Source organism: Pseudorca crassidens, chromosome 1, assembly GCF_039906515.1.
Source record: "Pseudorca crassidens isolate mPseCra1 chromosome 1, mPseCra1.hap1, whole genome shotgun sequence".
Lineage (NCBI taxonomy): Eukaryota > Metazoa > Chordata > Mammalia > Artiodactyla > Delphinidae > Pseudorca > Pseudorca crassidens.
In genome coordinates, this window is record NC_090296.1 from 48,359,268 (window position 1) to 48,383,689 (window position 24,422).

General features: G+C 37.4%; 2 protein-coding genes across 7 annotated transcripts in view; both read right to left on the reverse strand.

The window, feature by feature from the left end:
- The window catches only part of STYX (serine/threonine/tyrosine interacting protein), a 42,422-nt gene extending 41,628 nt beyond the window's left edge, over nt 1-794 (reverse strand). For 3 of the 5 annotated variants that reach the window (XR_010942929.1, XM_067735577.1, XM_067735563.1), the window contains exon 1: nt 426-794. Coding sequence is in view for 2 of the 5 variants with exons in the window: in XM_067735577.1 (XP_067591678.1) it covers nt 426-482 (57 nt within the window). In the remaining 3 variants the exon portion in view is untranslated. Of the gene's footprint in view, nt 1-89; nt 326-425 lie in introns of those variants that run through there. The other 2 variants (XM_067735595.1, XM_067735586.1) reach the window with 2 other exon arrangements.
- A 1,899-nt stretch (nt 795-2,693) lies between these two features.
- On the reverse strand, nt 2,694-21,184 carry PSMC6 (proteasome 26S subunit, ATPase 6). 2 transcript variants are annotated; one of them, XM_067735676.1, is made up of 14 exons: nt 21,024-21,184; nt 19,927-20,006; nt 19,794-19,833; nt 19,496-19,548; nt 16,738-16,805; nt 16,018-16,132; nt 14,126-14,213; nt 12,392-12,453; nt 12,184-12,307; nt 11,755-11,816; nt 10,078-10,198; nt 9,854-9,934; nt 6,035-6,106; nt 2,694-3,203 (listed from the first exon to the last, which is right to left on the reverse strand). In XM_067735676.1, the coding sequence occupies exons 1-14, from the start codon at nt 21,148-21,150 to the stop codon at nt 3,085-3,087; spliced, it is 1,212 nt and encodes a 403-aa protein (XP_067591777.1). In that variant the 5' UTR covers nt 21,151-21,184; the 3' UTR covers nt 2,694-3,084. The 2 variants fall into 2 exon arrangements, with proteins under 2 accessions (XP_067591777.1, XP_067591787.1); XM_067735686.1 differs by lacking the exon at nt 2,694-3,203 and adding an exon at nt 3,217-5,153.
- Between the last annotated feature and the right edge of the window lie 3,238 nt (nt 21,185-24,422).

The following is a 24,422-nucleotide window of genomic DNA, read 5'->3' on the forward strand; positions in this document are numbered from 1 at the left end:
GCCCACGTCTATTCCACACGTGGGGCCGTGTGTCCCACAAGTGAATCGACGACACCAAAGATTACCCCTCAAAAGATTAAAAACATTACCCTCGCATTGTTTTGGCAATAAAAGGGGAACCTTACTCCAAGTAAGGCCTCGACGCCAAACCTGGGGGGAAAGGGCTGTTTTTGCTCATCTCATTGAATTCAGTTGACCAGACCCGGCTCCGGCGCCGGAGACTCAGGAGGAGAAGAGGAACTCAGTGACCGGGGTCTGGGCTGACAGCCCCGGAGTGCGAGGCTCCGCCCCTGGGTCCCGGGACGCCCTCAAGAGGCAACAGGACTCCGGGGAGCCGGAGGCTTCGACGGTTGGGGCCTGGGGTCGCCCCTCGGCTGAGGAGCCACAGGGGGAGGCCTTTGCGTGGCAGTCACTGACAGACTCACCTCGGCGTCTTCTTTGCACTGTGGGAGCGAGGGGAACTCCAGCTTCACGTCCTCCATGGTCCCGGCCCGCGGGCTTGTGGGTGGGGTGGGGTGGGAGTGGGAGTTGCCCGCCGGCCCGACACTCGGGCTGGCAGTGGCGGTGAAAGGGAGGGAGGGTAGACCGGAGGACTGACGGGGAGGCAGCGGGCTTACAACTAACACACGCAGACTAAAGGGTCCCAGCGACTCCGGCGGCGGCGGTGGCGGCGACGACAGCCGGGAAAAGGAGGGCTGGGCGGCTCGTGCCCGGCCGCCATGCTGCTGCCGCCTCCCTCCCCCGCCGAGTCTCCGCGCCCCTAAGGCCGCCCAGGCTCCCGCACCAACACAAGCCCTACAACCATCTCCCCTCTTTCCACCCCGCCCTCCCCGCGCCGCCCCAGCCAATCCCAGCCCACGCTCGCCTTCGGCCCGCCCCCCGCGGCCGCCAGGTGTCAGAGCGCCGCCGCCCCACCCCTTCGCGAGAGCGCAGACGCGGGGGGGCGGGGCCCTGGAGGCGCAGCGGCGGGAGCTCACCGGGTGTGGAGGAGGTGAGACTGCGGTAGGAGGGAAAGCACGAAGGACGGTCCTGGGAAAAGGAGCGGGATAATACGACTCAGCTCTGCCCTTTCCGGATTGGACGCAAATCCCTTCTTTGGTGTAAGAACGGGGAAGACATCCTAGCCACCATAAACTGGCATACGAAAGGAAACTATAGTTTTCTCCCCTCTCAGAATCCTGCGGAATCTGGTCCCCCCAGAGTAATGAATTCACCTGAAAATTACGTTATGCCACAGAATGAAACACCATCACTTTTAAGCAAATAGAAACGGTGTACTTTTAAGAATACTTGGGAATATAACAACTAGAAAATATCAAGAAAAAATGGCAAACAGAAAAAATCCTAATACAAACAATTGATAGCCCACTAATTTGTACATAATACTGAAGGTGTCTTCCTTTAATTCTAAGCTTATTAACACTTCAACGTATTATTAAACTATATGGCTTTCAATATCTTTAAAAGGAGTTTGCGTCAGTTAATACTATATTGTTAATAAAGTTCAGGTATATAATACTTTCTCTGGGTTTAGGGAGATAATGTTATCTTTTTTGTTTTTAAACAGATGAGGAAAATCAAGCTTAGAAGTGGAAGAACCCACACATAAACTTTCAAGATTTGTACACCAACGTGATTCTTTAAAAAAAACACTACCACCACCACCAAAGTAAAAAAGTGAGATAGTCTTTCATTAACTGAATTGCAGATTACAAGTAAAAAGGACCACATGGTTATCTGACCTTTTTAAAGTAAAAAGGACCACATGGATATCTGACCTAGACCTGACATACTATTACTTTTTATAGTCATGTTTATGAAATACACTACTAAACATATATAGAAATAGAACTGTTCAATAATTTGAGTATTAGATGGCTAGTTTGAGGGCTCCATTTTCTCTACCTCTATGTAAACAGTTCTCTCCCTTTTAGTTACAAAAAGGCACACATTACTCTGCTAGCAAGTTTTTAATTTGAAGAATGATTGTATTATTACCTGAGTCATATATCATTCATTCTTTAGTGTTTATGAAACTGAAGTTTCTTTTGTTTAACAGCACCTTTAATAATAACATAATCTTAATTGATGCCCAATGATGATTTCCTATTGTAATTTGTTAAAGCTTTAATTACCACATGAGAAAGAATCGTGTATAGGTAACGGAACTTTTGTTCTGAACATTTCTGACATCAACATCCCCTACATCAGATCCTTAGCCTGGTATCCATAGATACCTAGTGTCCATGGGTGAGCTTGGGAAATAATAAATCTCCTAAGTTTTAATATATGCAAAATTGTGTGTATGTATGTGTGAATCTTTCTGAGAAGAGAGTACAAACCTCCTCAAAAGGGAACTATCATTTCACATAAATCAAGAAAACCAAGTCACATTTAAATAGCAAATGTTACTTTTAATCATAATCTAAAAAATGGTTATGGATGTGCATGTACTATTTCAATTAACTATCACACGGATTAATCATAGTAGGTGGAGAATAAAGGCTTTCTTGAAGGAGGAATATATACAGACACACATCTATGTTACATATAACAAGATGCTCTCATGAACACTGAGTATAGGTACTGTTTTAAAATAAAATTCAAAAGTCTACGATCTAAACCCAACTTCATCTTGGTTATTAAATAGTTTAGACCATAGTAAATGTAGTCTCATAAAAGACAAGAATATATGTAGGAGAACTGAATCAAACAGATTTTATTAAACTTTTTAGGATGAGGAAAACAAATGATATAAAATAAGTCATAAGAAATACTATCTGGTACTACCGTCTCAAACCATTTTCAAGGTTTTACAAAATACACACCAAATACAAAAAGCTTCAACATACTCTTCTTTTATAACTTCTGCTGCAATAAATGCAACATTAACAAACATACAAATTTCTTCCATACTTCTTAAAAGTAGAATTACTGAATTACTAATCTTTACAATGTTATTCATATACATTTTTATTCATACTCTTTTAATGAGATCCTTTTTGCCAATACATAATTTTCCTTAACTTTATTTTTACATTAAGCCAATATCTGTCATGCAGCCATCAAAAATCTTACAGTAAATTACACAGGTTTGTAGTCCAATTTAGACTCTAGCTTCTTAGAATCAGCCACTTTTCTGACTGCTTTCATGAAGTCTTCCTGTACTACAAAATCATGATCAGCACGAATTGCAAACATACCTGTGGAGAATAAAACAACATGACTGCTATATTTAATATGTGAATTATTTATTATAAGAAAACTAAGGGAGAGGGTAGGTGAAATGGGTAAAGGTGGTCAAAAGGTACAAACTCCCACTTAAAAAAATAAATAAGTCCTGGGGATGTAATGTACAGCATGGTGACTATACTTATTAATACTGCACTGTGTATTTGAAAGATGCTGAGTAGATCACAAGAAAAAAATACTTTTCTATGTGTGATGATGGAATGTTAACTAGACTCATTATGGTGATCATTTCATAATATATACAAATACTGAATCATTATGTTGTATACATGAAACTAATATGTCAATTATATCTCAAAAAACTTTAAAGAAAACTAAATAATGTAATATTATTCTATGGAATAAATGTGAAGGAGCTTAGATGTATTACTTCTCAGCCAACAGTTCTAATTTCCTAAAAACCACTATTATTGTTCAATTAATTTCCGTAACTATAGTGAGCACTATTTTCCAAACCAAAAGCTAGAAAACAGTGAGACAATTATCTGTATACTTAAATTCCACCTCACACAGTCCCTGTATCCAATGTCATTTTGAAAAAAACAAAACAAAACCCAACTATCAATAACACATACACATTTTAGGCAGAAGTTTCCTAACTCTACAGGCAGCAATCCCCTGGAAGCAGGGGGCACATGTATGGTTTGGGAAAACACAAAACACCTCAGTAATTTTCATAGCTTTTCCTTGTTAATAATCAAAAGCATAGAGAATAGGAATTAAAGTCAACAAAAATCAGTGTCATTATTCATGTGAGAAAATTTACCTTTTTTATGTACAAATTGGTATTTTATAAGACTTTCATATTCAAATATCACCATTCAGTTTTTGCTTTCAAGTTTTTGACAAGTTACTTGTCAAATACTACTTGGCAAGGAGGTAAAAGGTTTGTGGGGTTTTTTTAAACATTAGTTGTGTCATAGATATGGGTCCCAGATTTTGAGACAATCCTAATTGCATAAGCTAAAGCTGGTAAGTTATCACTATCTACTAATTAAGTGAATCCTACTACTATTTTCATTGAGGATCTGCTTATACTGAATTTTCACTAACATAAAATGAGTGGGTTGCAATAGAAAATTCCAAGGGTTACTTCCTGTCTTCCCTTTCCTTTCAAGATTTCTACATAAGGAATATTGGCAATAGTCATTCTATGCTGTCCTCAGAAATCAGGTGAATGGAAATGACTGGTTTTTTTAATAGTGACGTTTTAAAACCTGTTTAGAAGGCTGTAACTAAATTAGGCAAGTTATTTTTCCAAACCTTGTGCATATTAGTTTCCAAATCATTATTTAGTGAATGAGTGAATGTGAGATACATTCTAATCCAAAAAGGATGACAATCTCAGGATTTGAATGGAAAAAGACAACTATAATTGAATCAAGTATATTTTAACTCACAGAAAGATATGTTAACAAAAAAGGCTTGAAGACTAATAAAAAGAAAACTCAAGAATTTCAGTATGTCTCTAGATGAGAAGTTTAAAAAGCTTAAATTTTAATCCACACAGAAGTTATAGTTCTTTATTGGAAATAGCTAAAAATAAACTTTTAAAAAATATGTGGAAAAAGAGAGAATATAATTTAATGGTATCAGCCTTTAAGATTTAGATACTGCTTTTGTTTGGATTCCATCTTCACCAAAGCAAGCTTCTAATAATAATTTGGTCTAGTGTAGATTTTGAAAGGAGAATGTCATAAGTTACCCCTAGTAGTTCAGGCTACTGACTGCTTACCTTTTAATATTTTTGTTTACTAGTAAGTCTTTGTGAGCATGATTTATGTGATTTGTACTGAGAGTTTCTGGACCTGCAGATCTTTGATCCAGATACTGAGTCACAGTATACCCATGAAGATACTCCTATGGAGAAGCCATGTCTGAGCAGCCTCTTTAAACACTGTCTGTTGAATTTACAAGAAATGTTAAAATAAGGCTAATGGTGATATGAAAACAAGAAGAAATCACATATTGTAATACTTAAAAAGTGTTCATATGCAACCTATGAAAGTCAGTGACTATAAAATCTACTGTAGATATTTTTTTAATTTTAAGATTCTGTGTGGAGGACAAAAACTAAATGACCGTATGTATGGTTTTAAAGCCACTTGGTACCAGAAATAAAAATAAAATCACACAATCCACAGAAAAAATTATACTAAAAAACTACTACATTTCCACAAGTTGAATGAACACAAAATTCATAAATCAATCTTTCAAAGGTTAACTACTGACAGGCTAGTATCAGAAGGCATGTCATCCATTTTGTAGCAGATACCCCCAGTGCTGGCCCAGTCGGATTTCAGCCACAGGTGTGGCAGATAGCTCTGTACAGTCTCAGACTTACTCCAGGGGGACAGCATGCTATCACTATGCATGTCTTTCCACATTCTACCCTAAGGCATCCATAAGTGCAAAGAAGTTAACATCCCCAAGGGCAAATCTCATCCCACGGAGGAATGGAGGATGACAGCTGGTAAATGTCTAGTCTCCCATATTTCAGCCAGATAATCCTGGAAAGAATTCTGTATGTTTCTCTGAGGTCTCATCAGAATCAAACCCCTCTTGCTTACAACAGTTATTTCAGTGATGCACCCTTATAACAGCTTTCCCTCTTCCCATTTCACTTGCCCTATTCTCTACTTCTTGGAATCAATTTCCCAGAAAATAACAAGCACTCAAATCCTTGCAAAGCTCAGGCTCTGCTTTTGGACAAACCCAAACACATTTTTAGCAAATTAAACAAATCAAAATCAATAGTAAAAATTGTACTTTAAACCCTTACCTGCTTCAGTACAAACATTTCTCAGGTCTGCTCCATTAAAGCCGTCTGAAAGCTTCACAATTGCTTCATAATCTGTTTAGGAAAAATACTGGAAATCAGTTAAAAAAATAATAATAGGAGACCTTTTTTGGATTTATTCCCATATAGAAAATTTAACTTAAGAGCCTGCTTCGAATTTAGTCAGCTAGGCATCAACTCTGTTAACATTCCACAACATTAACAACAAAAATCAATACTTCTGTTAAGTAAACCAGCACCAAGCAGAAATAAACATACTTCTAAAACTCTAAAACCAAGAAATATCAAGATCTGAAAGCATCTTAACCTGTTTCTACACAGAGAAACTGTTAAGTGCATGTGAACTTTAGATATGTCAAGCTATGACTTTTATTAAAACTGTAACCAAGTATCTAATTTGAATAAATCTAGAATATTCAAAACCAACTGTAACCACAATGGAATTTAATCACATAAGGCAAATATAAAATATACCAAAAATAGTCTTCAGACATCATTTTATCATACAGAATTTTTAAATGCTAGAGTAAACACTGACTAGCTTTTCTGGTTTCTGTGAAAGCTCCAAGTGTTGAGGTATCAGATCTATGATAACAGTAATAGTTAAGTGACCTTTCTATCCACGTGACAGATGAAATGAAGAGCTGCTGCTGGTTTAAGGTAGCAGTTACGGACTTGATGTAGAATAGCAAGAAGAGACACATAAGCTACTACAATGTGAAAAACTGTGATAAGACACCCTTGTCAGGCAATCTGGAGTATGTCAATCTCTATTTGAAATCACACAGATAATTCATTAATTAGTCTTCATTCAGGTTCAAGTTCATGTAAGCTTCTGGAGAGCAGAAATTCCTAAGGTTAGCACAGCATCTGGCACCTAGCAAGAGCTCAGTATTGGAAGAAGCTGGTAAATTCAGCTCAGTCTTTCCAACTCAAAACTTTCACATGAGTAATGAGAAAGGCAATGGTCAACTATTTGTAATTATTTTGGACCACTAACTTGTAAAAAGTTTTTAAAGTTGCTTGGCAATTATACTAGATGCCTCTAGTCCAGGGGTCAGCAAACTTTCTGTAATGGGCAAGACAGTAAATACTTCAGACTTTGTAGATCATATGGTCTCTGTCAAAACTACTCATTTCTGCCACTGTAGTGGGAAAGTAGTCATAGACAATATGTAAATGAATGGGAGTGGTTGTGCTACAACAAAACTTTATTTACAAAAACAGAAGGCATACAGAATTTAGCCCACAATAGAATACATGGCTTGCTGGCCTTTACACTAGTCCAGTCTCTCACTTCTATAGATAACTATTTTGTAATTTTTCCTGTCCTCAAATCTCTAACAGTACTTTCCCATTTTCACTCTTAACTTGCTTTCTATTTCACTGAGAGAATAAACGCATTCAGAAGAAAAATCCTCTAAGTACCTGCCATATTTAAGAACCTGTTATCATCAGCATCTAATATATGCTGCCTTTCCTCCTATTCTCCTGAGAAGTCTATGCTCATAGACAAAGCCAACCTCTCTTCAAAAAAAAGCACATTATCAACTTGTGTCTCTCTCCTAGATCATTCCCATCAGCATAAAAAAAAAGCGTTGTAAGTACATGCATCTTAAAGAAAACCCCAAGCCCTCATCTCCATTTCTGCTGCAGCTCCATTTCTTCTCTTCTCCCCTTCGCTAGAGAACTCCTTGAAAGAGGTGGCTAAACTCAATGCCTCTTGTCCCCATCTCTCTGATATCCATTTGAACAAGGCTCTCACTCCTACCACTCCAAAGAAATTTCTTTTGATAAGGCCACCAATGATCTTCACACAGTAAATCCAATCTCAGAACTCTTCTTATCAGACCCATTGTCAGCATTTGACAGGAAATTAGTCCCTCCCTATAGTATTTCTTCACTTATTCTCCAGGACACCATCAGGTCCTGGTTAACTCCTATCTCTGTGACTAACCTTCCTCAGTCTCCTTTGATGGTTCTTCCTCTCAACTTTTTTTATTTCCTCTCAACTTCTTAATGCTGGAATTAGCTCAGTTTTGAATCCCTTCTCTATCAACATTCTCTTCCTTGGAACCATTTTTATGCTGATATTAGCCACATTTATAACACTAGCACAGGCCACCCCAACGAACTATTGATGCACACAGAATTACTAATCAACATCTTTACTTGGCTATCTAATTGGCATCTCAAATTAAATATTGCCAGAATCAAATTCCTCATTCTCCCTTTAAAACCGAATCTTTCCAGTCTTCCCTCGCTTTAACTGATGGCAATTCCATTTGTTCAGTTGCATGAGTAAAAAACCTAAGTCTTCCCTGGTTCTTCTCTTTAGCTCACACCCTACATCTGATTCATTAGCAAGCCCTGTCACCTCTATTTTCAAAATATGTCCAGAATCTCATTATTTTAAAAGATTTTGCTACCACCTTGGACCAAGCCACCATCATCTTTTGCCTGCATTACTGAAATAACCTCCTAATAGATCCTCTTGTCTCTATCCTTGTTCCTCTAGCTGCAGCCAGATGATCTATTTAACGTAAGTGAATTCTGAAATATTTACAGATGAAATGATAATGACTGGAATTTGCTTTTTTTTTTTTTTTTGTGGTACGCGGGCCTCTCACTGCTGTGGCCCCTCCCATTGCGGAGCACAGGCTCCAGACGCACAGGCTCAGCGGCCATTGCTCACAGGCCCAGCCGCTCCGCGGCACGTGGGATCCTCCCAGACCGGGGCACGAACCCGTGTCCCCTGCATTGGCAGGTGAACTCCCAACCACTGCGCCACCAGGGAAGCCCTGGAATTTGCTTTTTAAAAACCCAGAAGGAAGGTAAGAGGTGGGAGAGATTACAGATGAAACAAGATGGGCCAAGGGTTAATTACTGAAGCTGGGGGATGAATTCCTGATAAGATTATACTCATCTCTACTTTTATGTATTTCTAATTTTCTGTAATACAAAGTTAAAAACAATAAAAAGTAAGGTCATATCATTCCTCTGCTCACAATCCTCCAATGGAATCCATTTCACTAAAAACAAAAGCCAAAGTTCCTACACAACGGCCTCAGTAAGGCTCTATACAATCTGATCCCCATTACTTCTATGATTTATTTCACTTGCTACCGTCCCAATAACTATGCCACAGACACCCTGACCTCTATACTGCTCCTGGAATGTTCCATGCACGCACCTACTTCAAGGCCTTCTTACTTGCTGTTCCCTCCGCAAATTTCCCCCAAATATCCATACTTAGCTCCTTCACCTTTTAGGTCACTGCTTAAAAATCACCTTGGTAAGGCGTTCCCTGTGTCTCCTCCTCCCCACCTCTATTCAAAATGTATACATTCGGGCTTCCCTGGTGGCACAGTCGAAAATCTGCACATAACTCATAGCGGCCCTCCATGTTCATGGTTCTGCATCTGTGGATTCAACCAACCCCAACCAGGTAGTACTATAGCATTTACTAGTTAAAAAAAAAATCCACGTATAAGTAGACCCACACAGTTCAAACCCATTTTGCTCAAGGGTCAAGTGAATATTTTACTTTCTTCACCTGCCTTTCCTGACAAAAATGTAAGTTATATAAAGGCAGGAATTTATCTGTTTTGTTCATTGCTATATCCTCAGCACTTAGAACAATTCTTAGCATACAGCACATGCTCAATAACTATTAGCTAAATTCAAGACCACCATGTTTCCTGAATTTAAAACTAGATTTGGTAGACTATCAGTGATATCCAATAGCATTTTACTTCATTTACCAAATGTAAATATATATAAAATAGGTTATTTACTTACCTATTTCACCATGCTTTGTAATGGGACCTGCATGGATTTTCAATATATCTAACCTTGCTTGTTCGTTTGGTAAATCAATATCTGAAAATAAGAAAATTACAAGAAATTCTTTTGCAGTCAGGTTTTTTGTTTTTTAAATAAAGTAGGGGGTGAGGAGGAGGTATGGGAAGAGAAATGGACATAGACAAAGGGAAATGGACAGCAGGCACAAAAGCTTAACTTACGTATTTTTCTATCTAATCTGCCTGGACGAAGCAAAGCAGGATCCAGTGTATCTGGTCTGTTTGTAGCCATGATCATTTTAACTCTATGTAGAGTATCAAATCCATCCATCTGATTCAGTAGCTAAGAATATATTTGTGAATATAAATCAAAGGCACATTTTATAAAGCATCCCAACCATTAAAAAAACACATAGCACACACCTTTTATAAAATGACTAAGACCATGAAATGTATTGCTTACAGATACATATGTGATGTGCAGAATGATCGTTTGATGGAATCATATTTTTTTCTCTCTTACATAAAGGGATATATATTCCATCCTAAAAGTTCCAAGATAGATTATTTAATGGGTTTTTTTTGGCCGTGCCTTGCAGTATGCAGGATCTTAGTTCCACGACCAGGGATCGAACCCGTGTCCCCTGCCGGGGAAGAACAGAGTCTTAACCAATCGACTTCCAGGGAAGTCTCCAAGATAGATTATTCAACTATGTACCTTTGTATAGCTATCAGATAGTTTTAATAAATCTGAAGGCATCCATCCAGTCACGAATTATGAAACTAAGTTATGTGGATCTGATTTCCAACGTTCGAATTTTTTGTTACAATTACTTTTAAAATAATGTTTCAAGAGCTTATGGCATGCCAGACATAAAATTTACATCAGGATAACTGGAAACAATGATTTTCTACAAACTTGATAATAAATCCATTAAATATCTTTTCAAATAATTCTACTTACACAGAAATACTCAGATACCTAACACATTTCCTTCAATTCCTAAAGTTTTCTTGAATAAATGTTGAAAAATCTAACTGCATTCAACAAACACTTTAAAACAAAGCTAGCCTGACAATATGTCTATTTCTTCATGCCAATATGTCTAACATACCCTAAGTGTTAGCTAACAACATATCAGCTACATGAATAAAACTAGTATCTGCGTTTTAAAAAAAATACCTCAATTTAAGGCTTCTAATAGACTCTACAACTAATTTTAAAATACTGTCTTTTCTGAGCAGACAATTTATAAAAAACAATTTTCAAACACCCCTACTGAGACAGTAGTTGACAATGCATTACCTATGCTACCTATCTATTCATAGGAGTTGGAAAATGTGTTTGGAATCTTGCCAGCACTTTCACAGAATGTGGAGTGGGAAAAGACGTTAATATATATTTCAATATCCCATCATCCATCTTCAATAATCAAAACTATTTTAGTTTCCTTTCACTCTCAGCAATAAAGAGAGGAAAGTATTAGTAATTTTTAGAGCAGCCTCATACATAGTTACAATTCATTTACCGCCACTAGTTTAAATATATTTGTCACTCATAAAATATCTGAATAAAACTAACACAAAATCACATTCACAATGTAAGTACAATATATAATTTTTTAAATGGCCAGTCTACTCAAAAAATGTAGAACGGTACAGCTGTAACTCACATGAAATTTTGTAGATATCCCTATTATTTTCTAGTACTCATTTTCTTACTAGAGATTGTGGTAAAGAAAACTGTTCATTCCTGTCAATACTGTACTTTCAAATTTCATACTTAAGTGCATTCTTCATTTAAACCATTATCCATATTTTGACCTTCAAATATCCAGTGTTCACTTCTTCACTTTATAAACATTGATTTCTTTACAAACAGGCTTTACCAAATATTACCTCCATTAAAGTTCTCTGAATCTCTCTATCAGCTGAAGTACCCTCAGAAAACCGACGACCACCTAAAATAATGATGTGGAAACTCATATGCATTACTCCTTTCCTCTTTAAGCATCATTTAAGAAAATATGAAAATGATAGTGTCTGGGGTTTAAAACATTAAGATGAAAATAAATTAACAAGAATTACACTGACAAAATTCGAATTGATTTTGGTATGTTTATCATTTTCTCAATGTTAAAGGTTATTTATTGAGAGTGGTTAAACTTTCTTAAGAATTTTTTTAAAGTAACATTCAATTCATTTTGCTACTTCACACAAATTGCAGTTAGAGGTGAAAAGAGAGGGAAAAAGTTCTTTTAGATTAAAAAAATATTCCTAACAGTTCAAGAAAAGTTTAAAATAAATTTTAAGAAGTGTTATTCTTACCAATAGCATCTATTTCATCCATAAAAATGATGCATGGCTGATGGTCCCTGGCATAATTAAACATTTCTCGGATCAAACGAGCACTTTCACCAATGTACTTGTCTACAATAGAACTAGATACAACCTGATTAAAGGAAAAACATGGTAAACATAGGAAAATTCAAATAAAATTTATTTTCAATAGCTACAAAAAGAATATTCCCTTTACCTTTAAGAAATTGCAATCCAACTGGCTAGCAACAGCTCGTGCCAAGAGTGTTTTTCCTGTACCTAGGAATGATAAATGAAGTCCTAATTAAATGGAAAGTAAAACAAATTTTCAAAAGCCTTTAAGAATGTAATCCTTTGAATAGTAAATTTTGCAAAATGGAAGCTAAGTCTTAAATAAAAGCATTTAAAATCATTTAAAATCCCAAAGCACTTCCACTCTCAATATTAAAATTTTATTCAAAAAATCCCTTCTAATTTTATTTTAAGCAAACTGAATACATAACTTTAGAAATATATCAAAGCCAACTTACAAAGAGACTGTGATGGAAACTTGTACATTCAAATACATCGGGCTATACTGAACACTGAGTGGACCTTTGCCTACGTATGATATTGTAATATCAAGTATTTGTTATTTGGAAACTACTGATTCAGTGGGTTATGAAAATCTTCCAAATACTGGCATTTTCCATTATATAATATTAAAAAGTCACATTTGTTAATACCATCTCCGATCTCATCCTGTCTTATATTAACAAACACATTGGAAAGTCGTCAAGCTCATAGTACCAGAGGTAAAGTTTTCAAAAACTCAATTTTCGTTTGAAAGCTCAAATTTTATCACTGGCTACAGATGGTGTCAGTTGTTTGCTTTAACATGATTGGCTAACTTCATTCATTTTTTAAAAAAAATGTGTGCAGGGACTTCCCTGGTGGCACAGTGCTTAAGAATCCACCTGCCAATGCAGGGAACATGGGTTTGATCCCTGGTCCAGGAAGATCCCACATGCCATGGAGCAACTAAACCGTGCACCACAACTACTGAGCCTGGGCTCTAGAGCCCCTGCTCTGCAACAAGAGAAGCCACCGCAATGAGAAGCCCGCACACAGCAACGAAGTGTAGCCCCTGCTCGCCGCAACTAGAGAACGCCCGCGCACAGCAATGAAGATCCAACACAGCCAAAAATAAATAATAAATTAAAAAAAAAAATGTGTGCAAGGTAACCAATAACCAGTCTGATAACTGACTGTAAATTATCCTTTCAAGTAAAAATGGCATTCCGTGAAAAGCAGCTAATACAGCAGGCAACTCAAATAATCACACAAATGCTTTTCCTGGAGATATCTTATTCAGTATGCAACAGAAGTACTTTATATGTATTTTCCATTTCATCACAGAATACAACACATTATTCAAGGATCAAAAGTTAATATTTTTAATGCTTTAGCAAGGACATTTTAAAGTGAAACTGACATCTTTTTTTAAAAATACTGCAAATGTGAGTGGCCCCGAACACAATGACTACTATACCATTTTGTGCCACTGACTTAATTGATTCATACTATGGCATGAGTAGCTTTACCCTCATTGCTTTGCACCATCAGCACAGATGTTAGTTGCTTTTTTCTTTTTCACTGTGTTGACATCTTAGTATTACAAGAGTAATTCTGACCTTGCAGAATCCCTGAAAGTGTCTCTGGGACACCCAGAGGTCTGTGAACCACACAAGATCATTGCTTAGAATCACATGGCATGTTTAGATATATATACCCTATGAAGCACAAGAGGACTAAGCAAGACTAAGAAAACAGTAGACACACATCCCCAATCCCTTCCTTACTCTGAACAGAATGGAGGCTGGAATTGTCACATTAATTATCTCCATCTCATTTTTTTACTCCTTCATTCATTCATTCACTCATAGTGGGGCAGACATGATTTAATACCAACCTGGTGGTCCATATAACAAACAGCCTTTTGGAGGTATTATTCCTACACGTTGGAATAATTCTGGGTTTGTAAGAGGTAATTCTATTACCTAGAAAAGAAGTTGCATGTTTCTTAAAACGTTAGTAAAGATTTTGATGTACTTTCAAATATTTTAAGTAAACTATCAGCAGATTTATGTACATACATCATAATTCGTAATAGATCTAGAATTCAGTGCTATGTAAAACCATTTATATTAGAGGTTTTTCTTCAGATAGATGTAAGATATCTCTTAAATCTAAAAATCTTAAAATATTTTTAAATTAATTAATTAAAAAGCATGTGGTAATTTGAACTATTTATTATTTAATACACTTGCTAAAATAACCACACACTTGATTAGAGTGATGTTTGCACGGGCATATAATCTGTCAAACACATTTGAACTGTACACTTAAAAAACGTGAATTTTACTGAAGGTAAATTATGCCTCAACGAAACAATTAACACTACAAAAAATCAGTTAAGCAAAAAAACAAAAAGATTACACTGGTGTGCATCTGAATACAACAAAAAATAATTATAAAATGGGGAACTTTGGTAAGATATAACTGCCACTAAGAGAAATGGTACATAAAATTTTCTTATGTTGGCATTTTGTCATAGTAGTCTTAAAAAAAAACATAAATTCTGCTCTCAATATTAAGACTGATTCAAAGAAAGAAAAGTGGAGAACAGCAAAAGTGAGGATTTGACTGCCCAGTTTAAACTCTTTACTTGAGAGATAAACCTCTACTGAATAACTCTGTCCATAAGGTATGATTAAGACATGCCAAAATTGTGAGAAATTAATATTCGCAATTGTCTGCAGATGTATACTGCATGTCATTGGTGTGTGTGCGTGTGTCTGTGTGTGTGAGAGAGATTCATTCTGCTCCTATGGCTGATGCAGCAAATCACTGTAAAATATTTCACTGTTTCATGAAGCACTTGTTCTTCCTCTTTTCATTAACTATAATGTGAAAAGAATAGGCTTTTATTTATGCTTAGGCCAATGCTTCCGCAAGTATGGTTGAAAAAAAAAAACAACTTGGTTTCATAATCACCTGGAATGTTTGTTTAAATGCTAATTCCTGTGCCCCACCCCCAAGCCACTGCATCAAAACCATGCAGAGGGCCTAGGAATCTGTATCTTTAATAAGAGTTCCAGAAAATTTAAAGTGCTGAAGTTTGAAAACTACTGGTTTAGGGCTTAAATCAGATAATGTAAGCCATTCTAATTAATCAAATTCATTCCTGAGTATTTCCATCCTAAATTAAGAGGAAATCAATACAACAATGTAATTTGCTTAAAAGAGAATTGTTAAGAAGCTATCTGTGTTGTAAAGCAAGGCCACCCTGATTTGATTCTTCATGTAAGAACTTAAAGTTTAAGCCACGCTAAAGCCAATATTTTTCTTAAATGACAGCAAACAGCTTTATCAAAATAAAATATTTAAGGCACAGATAACTTACTCTATTTAAGGGCAATAGGAAATCAATGAGGTTATGGGAAAAACTACATTACACACACTATCCAAATGTGCTCTGACCCAACTAAACTACTAAGATAAACAAAATACCAGATGGTATGGGCAGTGGATTACATCCATTATTCTTAGCTTTTTTTCCTTCTTGGTCATAAAAAGAGCAGGATTTTTCAAACACCAAATTATCTCCAAATTTAACAAAAACCCATAATTTTCATAGCTAGAGATTCAGTGCTTTTTTTCTCTTGGCAAAAATATTATATATATAATATTCAGTAAACACTATTTGGATAAAGTGATTTTACATCCTCTTTCTCCCTTCAGGCATTTTAAAACCCGTACTACTTCTTAGTAAGTTCAGAGAATAAAGCACACACTACCAACCTCTCGTAACTCCCGAATCTGTTCTGACAAACCTCCGATCTCAGAATAAGAAACATTCCCGGGGTCCTCATGCGACATGTTGTAAACCAGTGGGTCCACCTCTCTTGGCAAATACCTGTAATGATAAGGTGTATATTTTTCTTTTAAAAGATGTATTTTCTCTCAGCCTACAAATAGAGTATAAATGACTTGCTTATGCAAGCACCTGTAGGTGATCTTGGAAAATCATGTTGGGACTTCCCTGGTGGCGCAGTGGTTAAGAATCCGCCTGCCAATGCAGGGGACACGGGTTCGAGCCCTGGTCCGGAAGATCCCACATGCCATGGAGCAGCTAAGCCCGTGCACCAAAACTACTGAGCCTGCGCTCTAGAGACTGCAAGCCACAACTACGGAGCCCGCGTGCCACAACTACTGAAGCCCATGTGCCTAGAGGCTGTGCTCCACAACAAGAGAAGCCACAACAATGAGAAGCTCGTGCACCGCAACAAAGAGTAGCCCCCGCTCGCTGCAACTAGAGAAAGCCCATGCATAGCAATGAAGACCCAATGCAGCCAAATAAATAAATTTATTATTTTTTTAAAAAAAACATGTTTAAATTAATTTGAAATTAGGAAAAGCTGAAAAGTGGCAAAACATTCAGTGATCTCAAGAAGCATATATTTTGGATAAAATCTTCCCTCCTGAAAATGAGACGTAAATTAAATAGTACAAGAAACCTACCTCATGATAGTTAGTGTAGTCATATCCAAAGCAACTCTTGTTCCTGGCTTCAGCTTACTTTTGTCAAGCTAATTGTGTAAAACAAAAGGTGTTACACAAACACTTGAAAAGGGGAATAACACTCTAACAAGAGCATAGTTAGAAGCCAAATAATCATTTTTATCCTTCCGAGAGAACACTAAGATTAGATTATAAACACCACGCCCAAGGGAAGGGTTTATAAAAAGTAGTAATTCAAAGTTATTTCCTTCTGCTCCTTCAAAGAGTGCCCTTTTGTGCAATCTCAGTGTGAAATGAGAAATCACTAATATATAAAGTCTGAGGTGGCAACAACCTTGTTTTTGAAGAAGGAACTGACTGCAATATTTTACTTTCAAAGGCTCACTATTTAATATAGTTTTGCTCATTATTTTGATTTAGGCACTGTAGTACAGTGACTTTGGCAATTGGTACCAAAGCATTTATACAGAAATCCCTTAATGAACATTTGGAGGGGAAGGACAGGAAAGCATCTTAAAGGTATGTCCATTAGATTTATTTTAAAAACTATAGTTTTGGGAAGTATGTGTTATGTGATCATAGGAGATAAGGGGGATATGCACTCTATTTCCCCTTAGAGATTTTTTATTAAAATTCTAAAGAACAAACAAAAAAACCCCAGCAACCTTCATTCATGCTTTTGCTACATGCCAGACACTATGGTAAATATATTACTGTACATATTAAGTTGAATCATACTAAACAATTTATTGGCATATTTAACTTATTTGGATAGAAGTGGAGAGAATCTATCCAAATAGATTCAAATCACACTCAGGCTGTTACTTGTCAAAAATAAAGTTATTTTTCGAAAAAACTATAATTTTTTCGTTTTTTCGAAAAGTGCAACAAAAAAAATAATAAACTGCTTGCCAATACAATTTCAGAATCATACAAATTACTGACCACTTTTCACAGGATTTTGCAAACAGCGCTCAGTTTAGGATTTAGTGCCAATTAAAATGAAGTGAAGATATGCTAAATACTAGGTTTAATATAATGGATTAAACTAAGAATAATTGTCAGGTACAGTAGTCCTCCCCTTATCCACATTTTCAGTTACCTGAAAATATTAAATGAAAAATTCCAGAAATAAACTAATCCTAAGTTTTAAATTTCATGCTGTTCTGAGTAGCGTGATGAAAGCTCTGTCCTTGGGACATGAATCATCCCTTTGTCCAGCGTATTAGTAGCCCTCTCGGTTATCAGATCCACTGTCCTGCTGACTGAAGTACTTGTGGTCAAATAATCCTTATTTTACTTAATAATGGCCCCAAAGCACAATGGTAGTGATGCTGGCCATTCAGATATGGCAAAGAGAAGCCACAGACCGCTTCCTAATGAAACGGGGAAAGTTCTCGACTTAATAAGGAAATAAAAATCATATGCTGAGGTTGCTATAATCTAGAGTAAGAACGAATCTTCTATCCATGCACTTGTGAAGAAGAAAAAAGAAACCTGTGCTAGTTTTGCTGTCACGCCTCAAACTGCAAAAGTTATGGCGACAGGGCATGACAAGTGCTGAGTTAAGATGGAAAAGGCATTAAATTTGTACAAGGTATTTTGAGAGAGACCACATTCACATGACTTTTGTAACAGCATATTTTTTTAATAATTGCTCTATTTTATTATTATTTTTGTTAATCTCTTTCTGTGCATAATTTTTAAATTAAACTTTCTCATAGGTATGTATGTAGAGGAAAAAACATAGCATATATAAGGTTTGGTATATGCCCAGGTTTCAGGCATCCACTGGGGGTCTTGGAACATACACCCCACGGATAACAAGGGACCACTGTACTTGAAAATGAGCTTAAACAGAGATGAATATGAAGCTATTTCAACATTTACATCTATAGGGAATATATACTCTGGCTTTTCTAATATTTTCCAGTTTTCAAATACTCTCTTGCCCCTCATACAACCACAAAATATCTTAGACATGCCAACTTTTGGCATCCAGAGGGCCCTGAAAGGGACATAAATATCCTCTGTCGGATTAGGCAACTGAAATTTTGATTTAGAAAATGTCATCCCACTTACATGCTAGGCAAAATCTTAAGACTGAATTTAGTCCCTAGGAAAAATTCAATTCTATAGCCACGTCATATCAATCTTTTAAAACCTGAACCTGACACAAATACTCAGTTTAGAAAGCTCTTCCAATGAGTTTATAAGAATTCGCTAAAGACGCTTTCTAAAGAATAGGGTAGTACATAAATTGGCTTCAGAGGCTACTAAATGATCCAAAGCCATTTGTTGGTGATTTTTGATGACTGCAAGATAAAATCTGGAGTTATTTCAATTTGCCGATTCTAATTTAAATGAACTCATACAAAATCAATTTAGCCTCTAGTAAAGACTATAATATTTTTGAATGTTTAAATATAAAATGTAATTTATAAGGTCTAATACTTTTAAGACCTCTTCAAAAAAAGACACTAAAATAAAATAATCTGAGATTCTTTCACTTCTAAAATTCTTTGATTTCTCAGTGTGTAGAGCTGACTGAGGCAATGCAACAGAGCAGAAAAGTAGAGACTACCAGGAGTCAAACCCATGGTCTGAGTTCAGGCTTTGCTAATAATTAGCTATATCTGAACAAGTCACCTTTGGGAGTTATGGGCATAATGCCTGACCTGCTTACCTTGAGAATTAAATACCTTACACGAAAGCGCTTTTGTCAATTATAAAGCACTATAGAAATGTAAAATGTTACCTGTCGACGACAACCCACAACATATCTTGGTCCATTTGTAGCTTTAACAATGACTAGAGGAAGAAAATGAAAAAACAAATTGAAAAATAGAAAGTAAAAAATAAATATATCCACATTGATGGCAGACTGAGTTTTATTTCTGTTCTCCAAAAGACAAGAATTGAAAGACAACTTAGTCTATGCAAGAATATCATCTACCTTCATTACAGTCATTAAAATAATAAGCATTTCAAAAGTTGGCGGTGGGAGGGAGGGGAGTCTGCTCTTTTTTTCTTTACTAACAATCTAATACACTTACATTTTTCTTCAGTTAATTGCTTAAGTACTTCACCCACAATCTAAGAAAGAAAAAAAAAAAAAGCATTACTTTTTGCCAAGAGCTAAAAAAACAAATCACCATCACCCTCTACACCCCAAACTCCATTACTTACCTGCCCAACACTTTGTAGGGCCTTCAGATCATTTTCAGACTTTTCATACTGCTTGGTAAGTTCTTTTAATTGTTCCCTTACTGAAAAATATAATTTGAACATTTTAAATTAAATAATCTTAGCGACTTTAAGTCACTAAGTCTCACTTTATTTAAGTTTATTTAAGTCTATTTCACTTTACGTGTATTTTATATCCACTATATCAAACCACAGAAAACATAATGCCATTTGTAGATGACATGTTTAAAAACGAAATGTTACAGAGAAAGCACCATGTTTTTATTTTCTTGATCAGGAATACTTACTTGTTTGAGCACATATTAGGTTACATTCATAACAGATATTGACATTCTGACACTTCCGGATTTGAGATTACAAACCCGAATGATAAAAGAGTTAGACCCTTCCTCACTTCACCTACCCACATGAACTGTCACTCTGGCTTTCTAACCTAAATAAAGCGCCACAGAATTATACAGTTAAGGTCTTCCTTCATTATTTAAACCATTCAGGTTTGTCAGTGACGGTGCACTAAGAAAAATTATAAGTACTCTTTTGGTTCAGGAGTAAGGGAAAATTGTGTGCCTGACAGAGCACAATTCAAAACACGAGGAAAAAAGAAGAGGACTATGATTGACCGATGGACCCCTTCTCTCTTAAACTCCGCGTTCGGCTTTCCATTCCAGTAACAAGCCAACTACCCGAGTCTCGTCTCTTGCTTGAGCTTCTTTGACTCAAGTCTCTTTCCGCCTCCGGGTCCCGGGACTCCACCAACACCGCACTCCTTGCACCTTAACCTGGAAACATCCCGGTGACCCACTTCTTCCCCACTCCCCTCTGGTCATCTTCCAATTCCATCTCAGAACTGGGGATGTTCTCTCTGTCACCTGGACCAAACTGGTCCATTTTCACGCCCGAAGAGGCGTGAAGAAGCTCGGCTTCCGAAGCTATAGGCGGGGATGACAAAGCGCCTTGTCTCCAGACTGAGGCCTTCTCTCCTCGGGGCTCAGTTGCCGAGCTCGGCCAAAGGCCTCCGCTTTGTCAGAGACAGGAGCGGGTCCGGGCACGAGATTATGTGGAAAGAAAGGTGCACTCACACTCCTTGAGACGGCCGTCGATCTCCTTGTGCTCCAGCAGCTTCTTGCGGTAGTCCTGAAGCGCCTTATCTCTAGGGTCCGCCATGATGAGAAGCCGCCGCTCATAGGGGATGCCGGGAATGGCCATGGCCGCCCGGGCGGGGGAAGGGGCGGGGCGAGACAGGAGAGCCTCCCCGGAGGGGCGGGTTTCGCGGAAGACACTGCCCCTTCCGGTTTGCACCGCCTCTGCCCTCCACTTCTCCAACGTCTGCGTCTCTATGCACTAGGGTGCCGGCGTGCACCGAAGGAGACCTCCAGATACACCATCCCCTGCAGGTCAGCCTGGGTAGAGCAAGGGCGCTGTCCCCTGAGAGGCCTTGGTATTTTTAAGTCACTGCTGTTCTGGAACCACAAAAGACTTTGTAATAAACCAAGATGAGAATGAAATAGGGAATATATACATATCTCTCTAAAGAGCTCTGATGGCTTATCGGTATAACACAGATAGCCTACTGGTATAACCCAATACTATCCAGGATCTCCAGGTACAGAAGGAGTAGGATATTTATTCATTTATTCACTCAGTGAGTGAGGTACTAAGGGTTAGATCTGGTGGGAAGATAAAAAAATATCTTCAAAGTGTAATAAATACTATACTATAATGAAAATAAAACATGGTGGTGTTATAGAGTAAGGTGAGGAGAACTAATTTAGCACAGATATCTGAGATAACAAGCCAGATGTGCAACAAACTGGGGAAAAACCTTCCAAACAGAGGAAACAGCAAATGCAAAGATCTTAAGGTGAAAAGGGGGTTGGCTCATTTCTTGGAACAGAAAGAAGGCCAATGAGCCTGGAAGGGGGCGGGTTGTACAGATGAGGGGCACAAGATAAAGATGCCTTCTTTCTGTGCTTTTGGACAAATTAATCTCTCAAAATCTCTGTAGAATGAGCATAATATTTGTACCTATCTCATAGGGATGTCATGAGTATTAAACAACATAGTGTGCCTGTAAGCTATCAACACAACATCTGGCACATAGTAAGCATTCAGTAGTGTTATTTTAAATTGTTTATTTTAAGGGTAGTAATGACCTCAGTTTTTGCGGGACAGGTCCACATTGCTGTACCTCTTCCCAGCATTACTCCTAGGGAGAATTTATTGCTGTTCCAAAAGAATCAGTCACATTCCCCAGACTGCATTTGATCTCATCTTATCCAGTGGCCCAGGATGTTTGAGTTTAAATAGGTATATCTTATATATACATATAAATTGCAAATTTAAGTGAATTAAATTACAAACAAATTATTAGGAAATTAAAAGATGCCTTCAAATTTATTAGGAAAAAATCTTATGGATATTGTGTGAATATTCTATTCTGTTTTTTCTAAATATAACTGGTAAGTGCAGTTAGCCAATAAACAAGGAAGGTGGATTGAGCAGGGTTAGTCCCTTCTCCCACTCAGCTGCAACTATTCTGGTCAAACTATACCAAAAGTATATCACCTCTGACGTCAAGAAGAGAGGATGGGGCAAAGAAGAAAATATATATAACTCAGTTTGATTCCATTCAATAAATATTTATAAGCACATACTAGTGTGTTATTTCAACATAACACACCAATATTTTAAACTCCCTTTACTCTTATTCTTTTTCTCTCACCCATCTGGCAAAATCCCAACTTCAGTTGAACCTCCTGTCTGTCTTCATTATGCCTGCAACAGAACAGCCCTGTTCCTTTTTATATGCACCTCTAAGACTGTATCCCTGTCCATCAGAAAATATAGCTTAATTTGTAATTATACATTCCTAAGTGTTCTTAAAGATGCAATTAAATGTGTATTTTCCCCCTAGTAGACTATAAGCTCCAGGAAAACAAGAACTATGACTATTTCTTGCTCATTACTGTATCCCCAGAAGATGGATATATATATATATATATATATATATATATACTATTGAATGAATTTGTGAATATGTTAGACACTATGATAGGTAAGCAGAGATACAAAAAGACTAAGAAATGTCATCAGTTCTCAAGGAACTTAAAATATTGTAGAATAGAGAAGAAGTGAGGTGACAAGGTAGGGTATATCTTAGTTTTGGAAGGAGGGGTCATTAAAAGTGATGTCATAACAAACAGTGATGAAATTTTTTTAGATCTTCAAAATATCATTTTTAAGGATAGTCTCCTAACCTACTAACGTATAATGTAGCATTGATGGGTGTTGTGGTTTTAAAATATGTACACAAATTCTTTGATACTTCCCATTTCAAGAAGTGGAGCCTAATTTTCCTCCCCTGGATCTAGTGACTTGTTCTGGACAAATAGAATAAAGTGGAAGTGACAGTAGACAACCATTGAGCCTAGGTCATGAAAGGCGTTGGAGTTTCCTCCTTACTCTCCCTTGGACCACTCCCTCTGGGGGAAGCCAGCTGTCATGCCAAGAGGACACATCAGCTGGTCTGTGGAGAGACCCACACGGAAAGGAACAGCCAGCAAGGAACTGAGGCCTCCTGCCAACAGCCATGTGAGTGAGCCATTTTCGAAGCAGAGCCTCCAACCCTAGGCAAGCCTTCAGATGACAGAAGCTCTAGTCTTAATTGCAACATCATGAGAGACTGAGTCATACAACCCAGTTCAGCTGTTCCTGAACTGCTGGCCCACAAAAACTTGAGATAATAAATGTTTGTTGTTTTAAGCCACTAAGTTTGTGGTCATTTGTTACATGATGACATATAACTAATACAACAGGAACTGATATTTTTCTAGAGAGAATTGAGAAACAGTACCAGATAGGCAAGTAGCAACTACTTTTGCTCACACATCAGCTGTAACACTTGAGTTTTTAGAAATTTGTCATTCCAAATATCTACCCCCAAATACTTACCAGAATGCACTTAATTGAATGTGTCTATGGCCGAGCAGCAAGATGTTGATGTAGAAATAGAAGTTAGAATTCCTAGCTTCTGGGAAATACTCTTCTTTAATCAAAGTAATACATAAAGTTTTTTTTAAGTACTACAAGTCTTAGATTGAAAAAGAGGAGTCTACGGCCCCACCCTATTCTATCCCTGAGCCCCACTATCCAATTATTTTTTTTATTAATTTTTTTTTTAATTTTTATTTTTGGCTGCGTTGGGTCTTCATTGCTGTGCACGGGCTTTCTCTAGTTGTGGTGAGCGGGGGCTACTCTTCATTGCAGTGCGCGGGCTTCTCACTGCAGTGGCTTCTCTTGTTGTGGTGCACGGGCTCTAGGCGTGTGGGCTTCAGTAATTGCGGCACACGGGCTCAGTAGTTGTGGCTCGCGGGCTCTAGAGCACAGGCTCAGTAGTTGTGGAGCACGGGCTTAGTTGCTCCGCAGCATGTGAGAACTTCCCTGGCCAGTGTTCGAACCCGTGTCCCCTGCATTGGCAG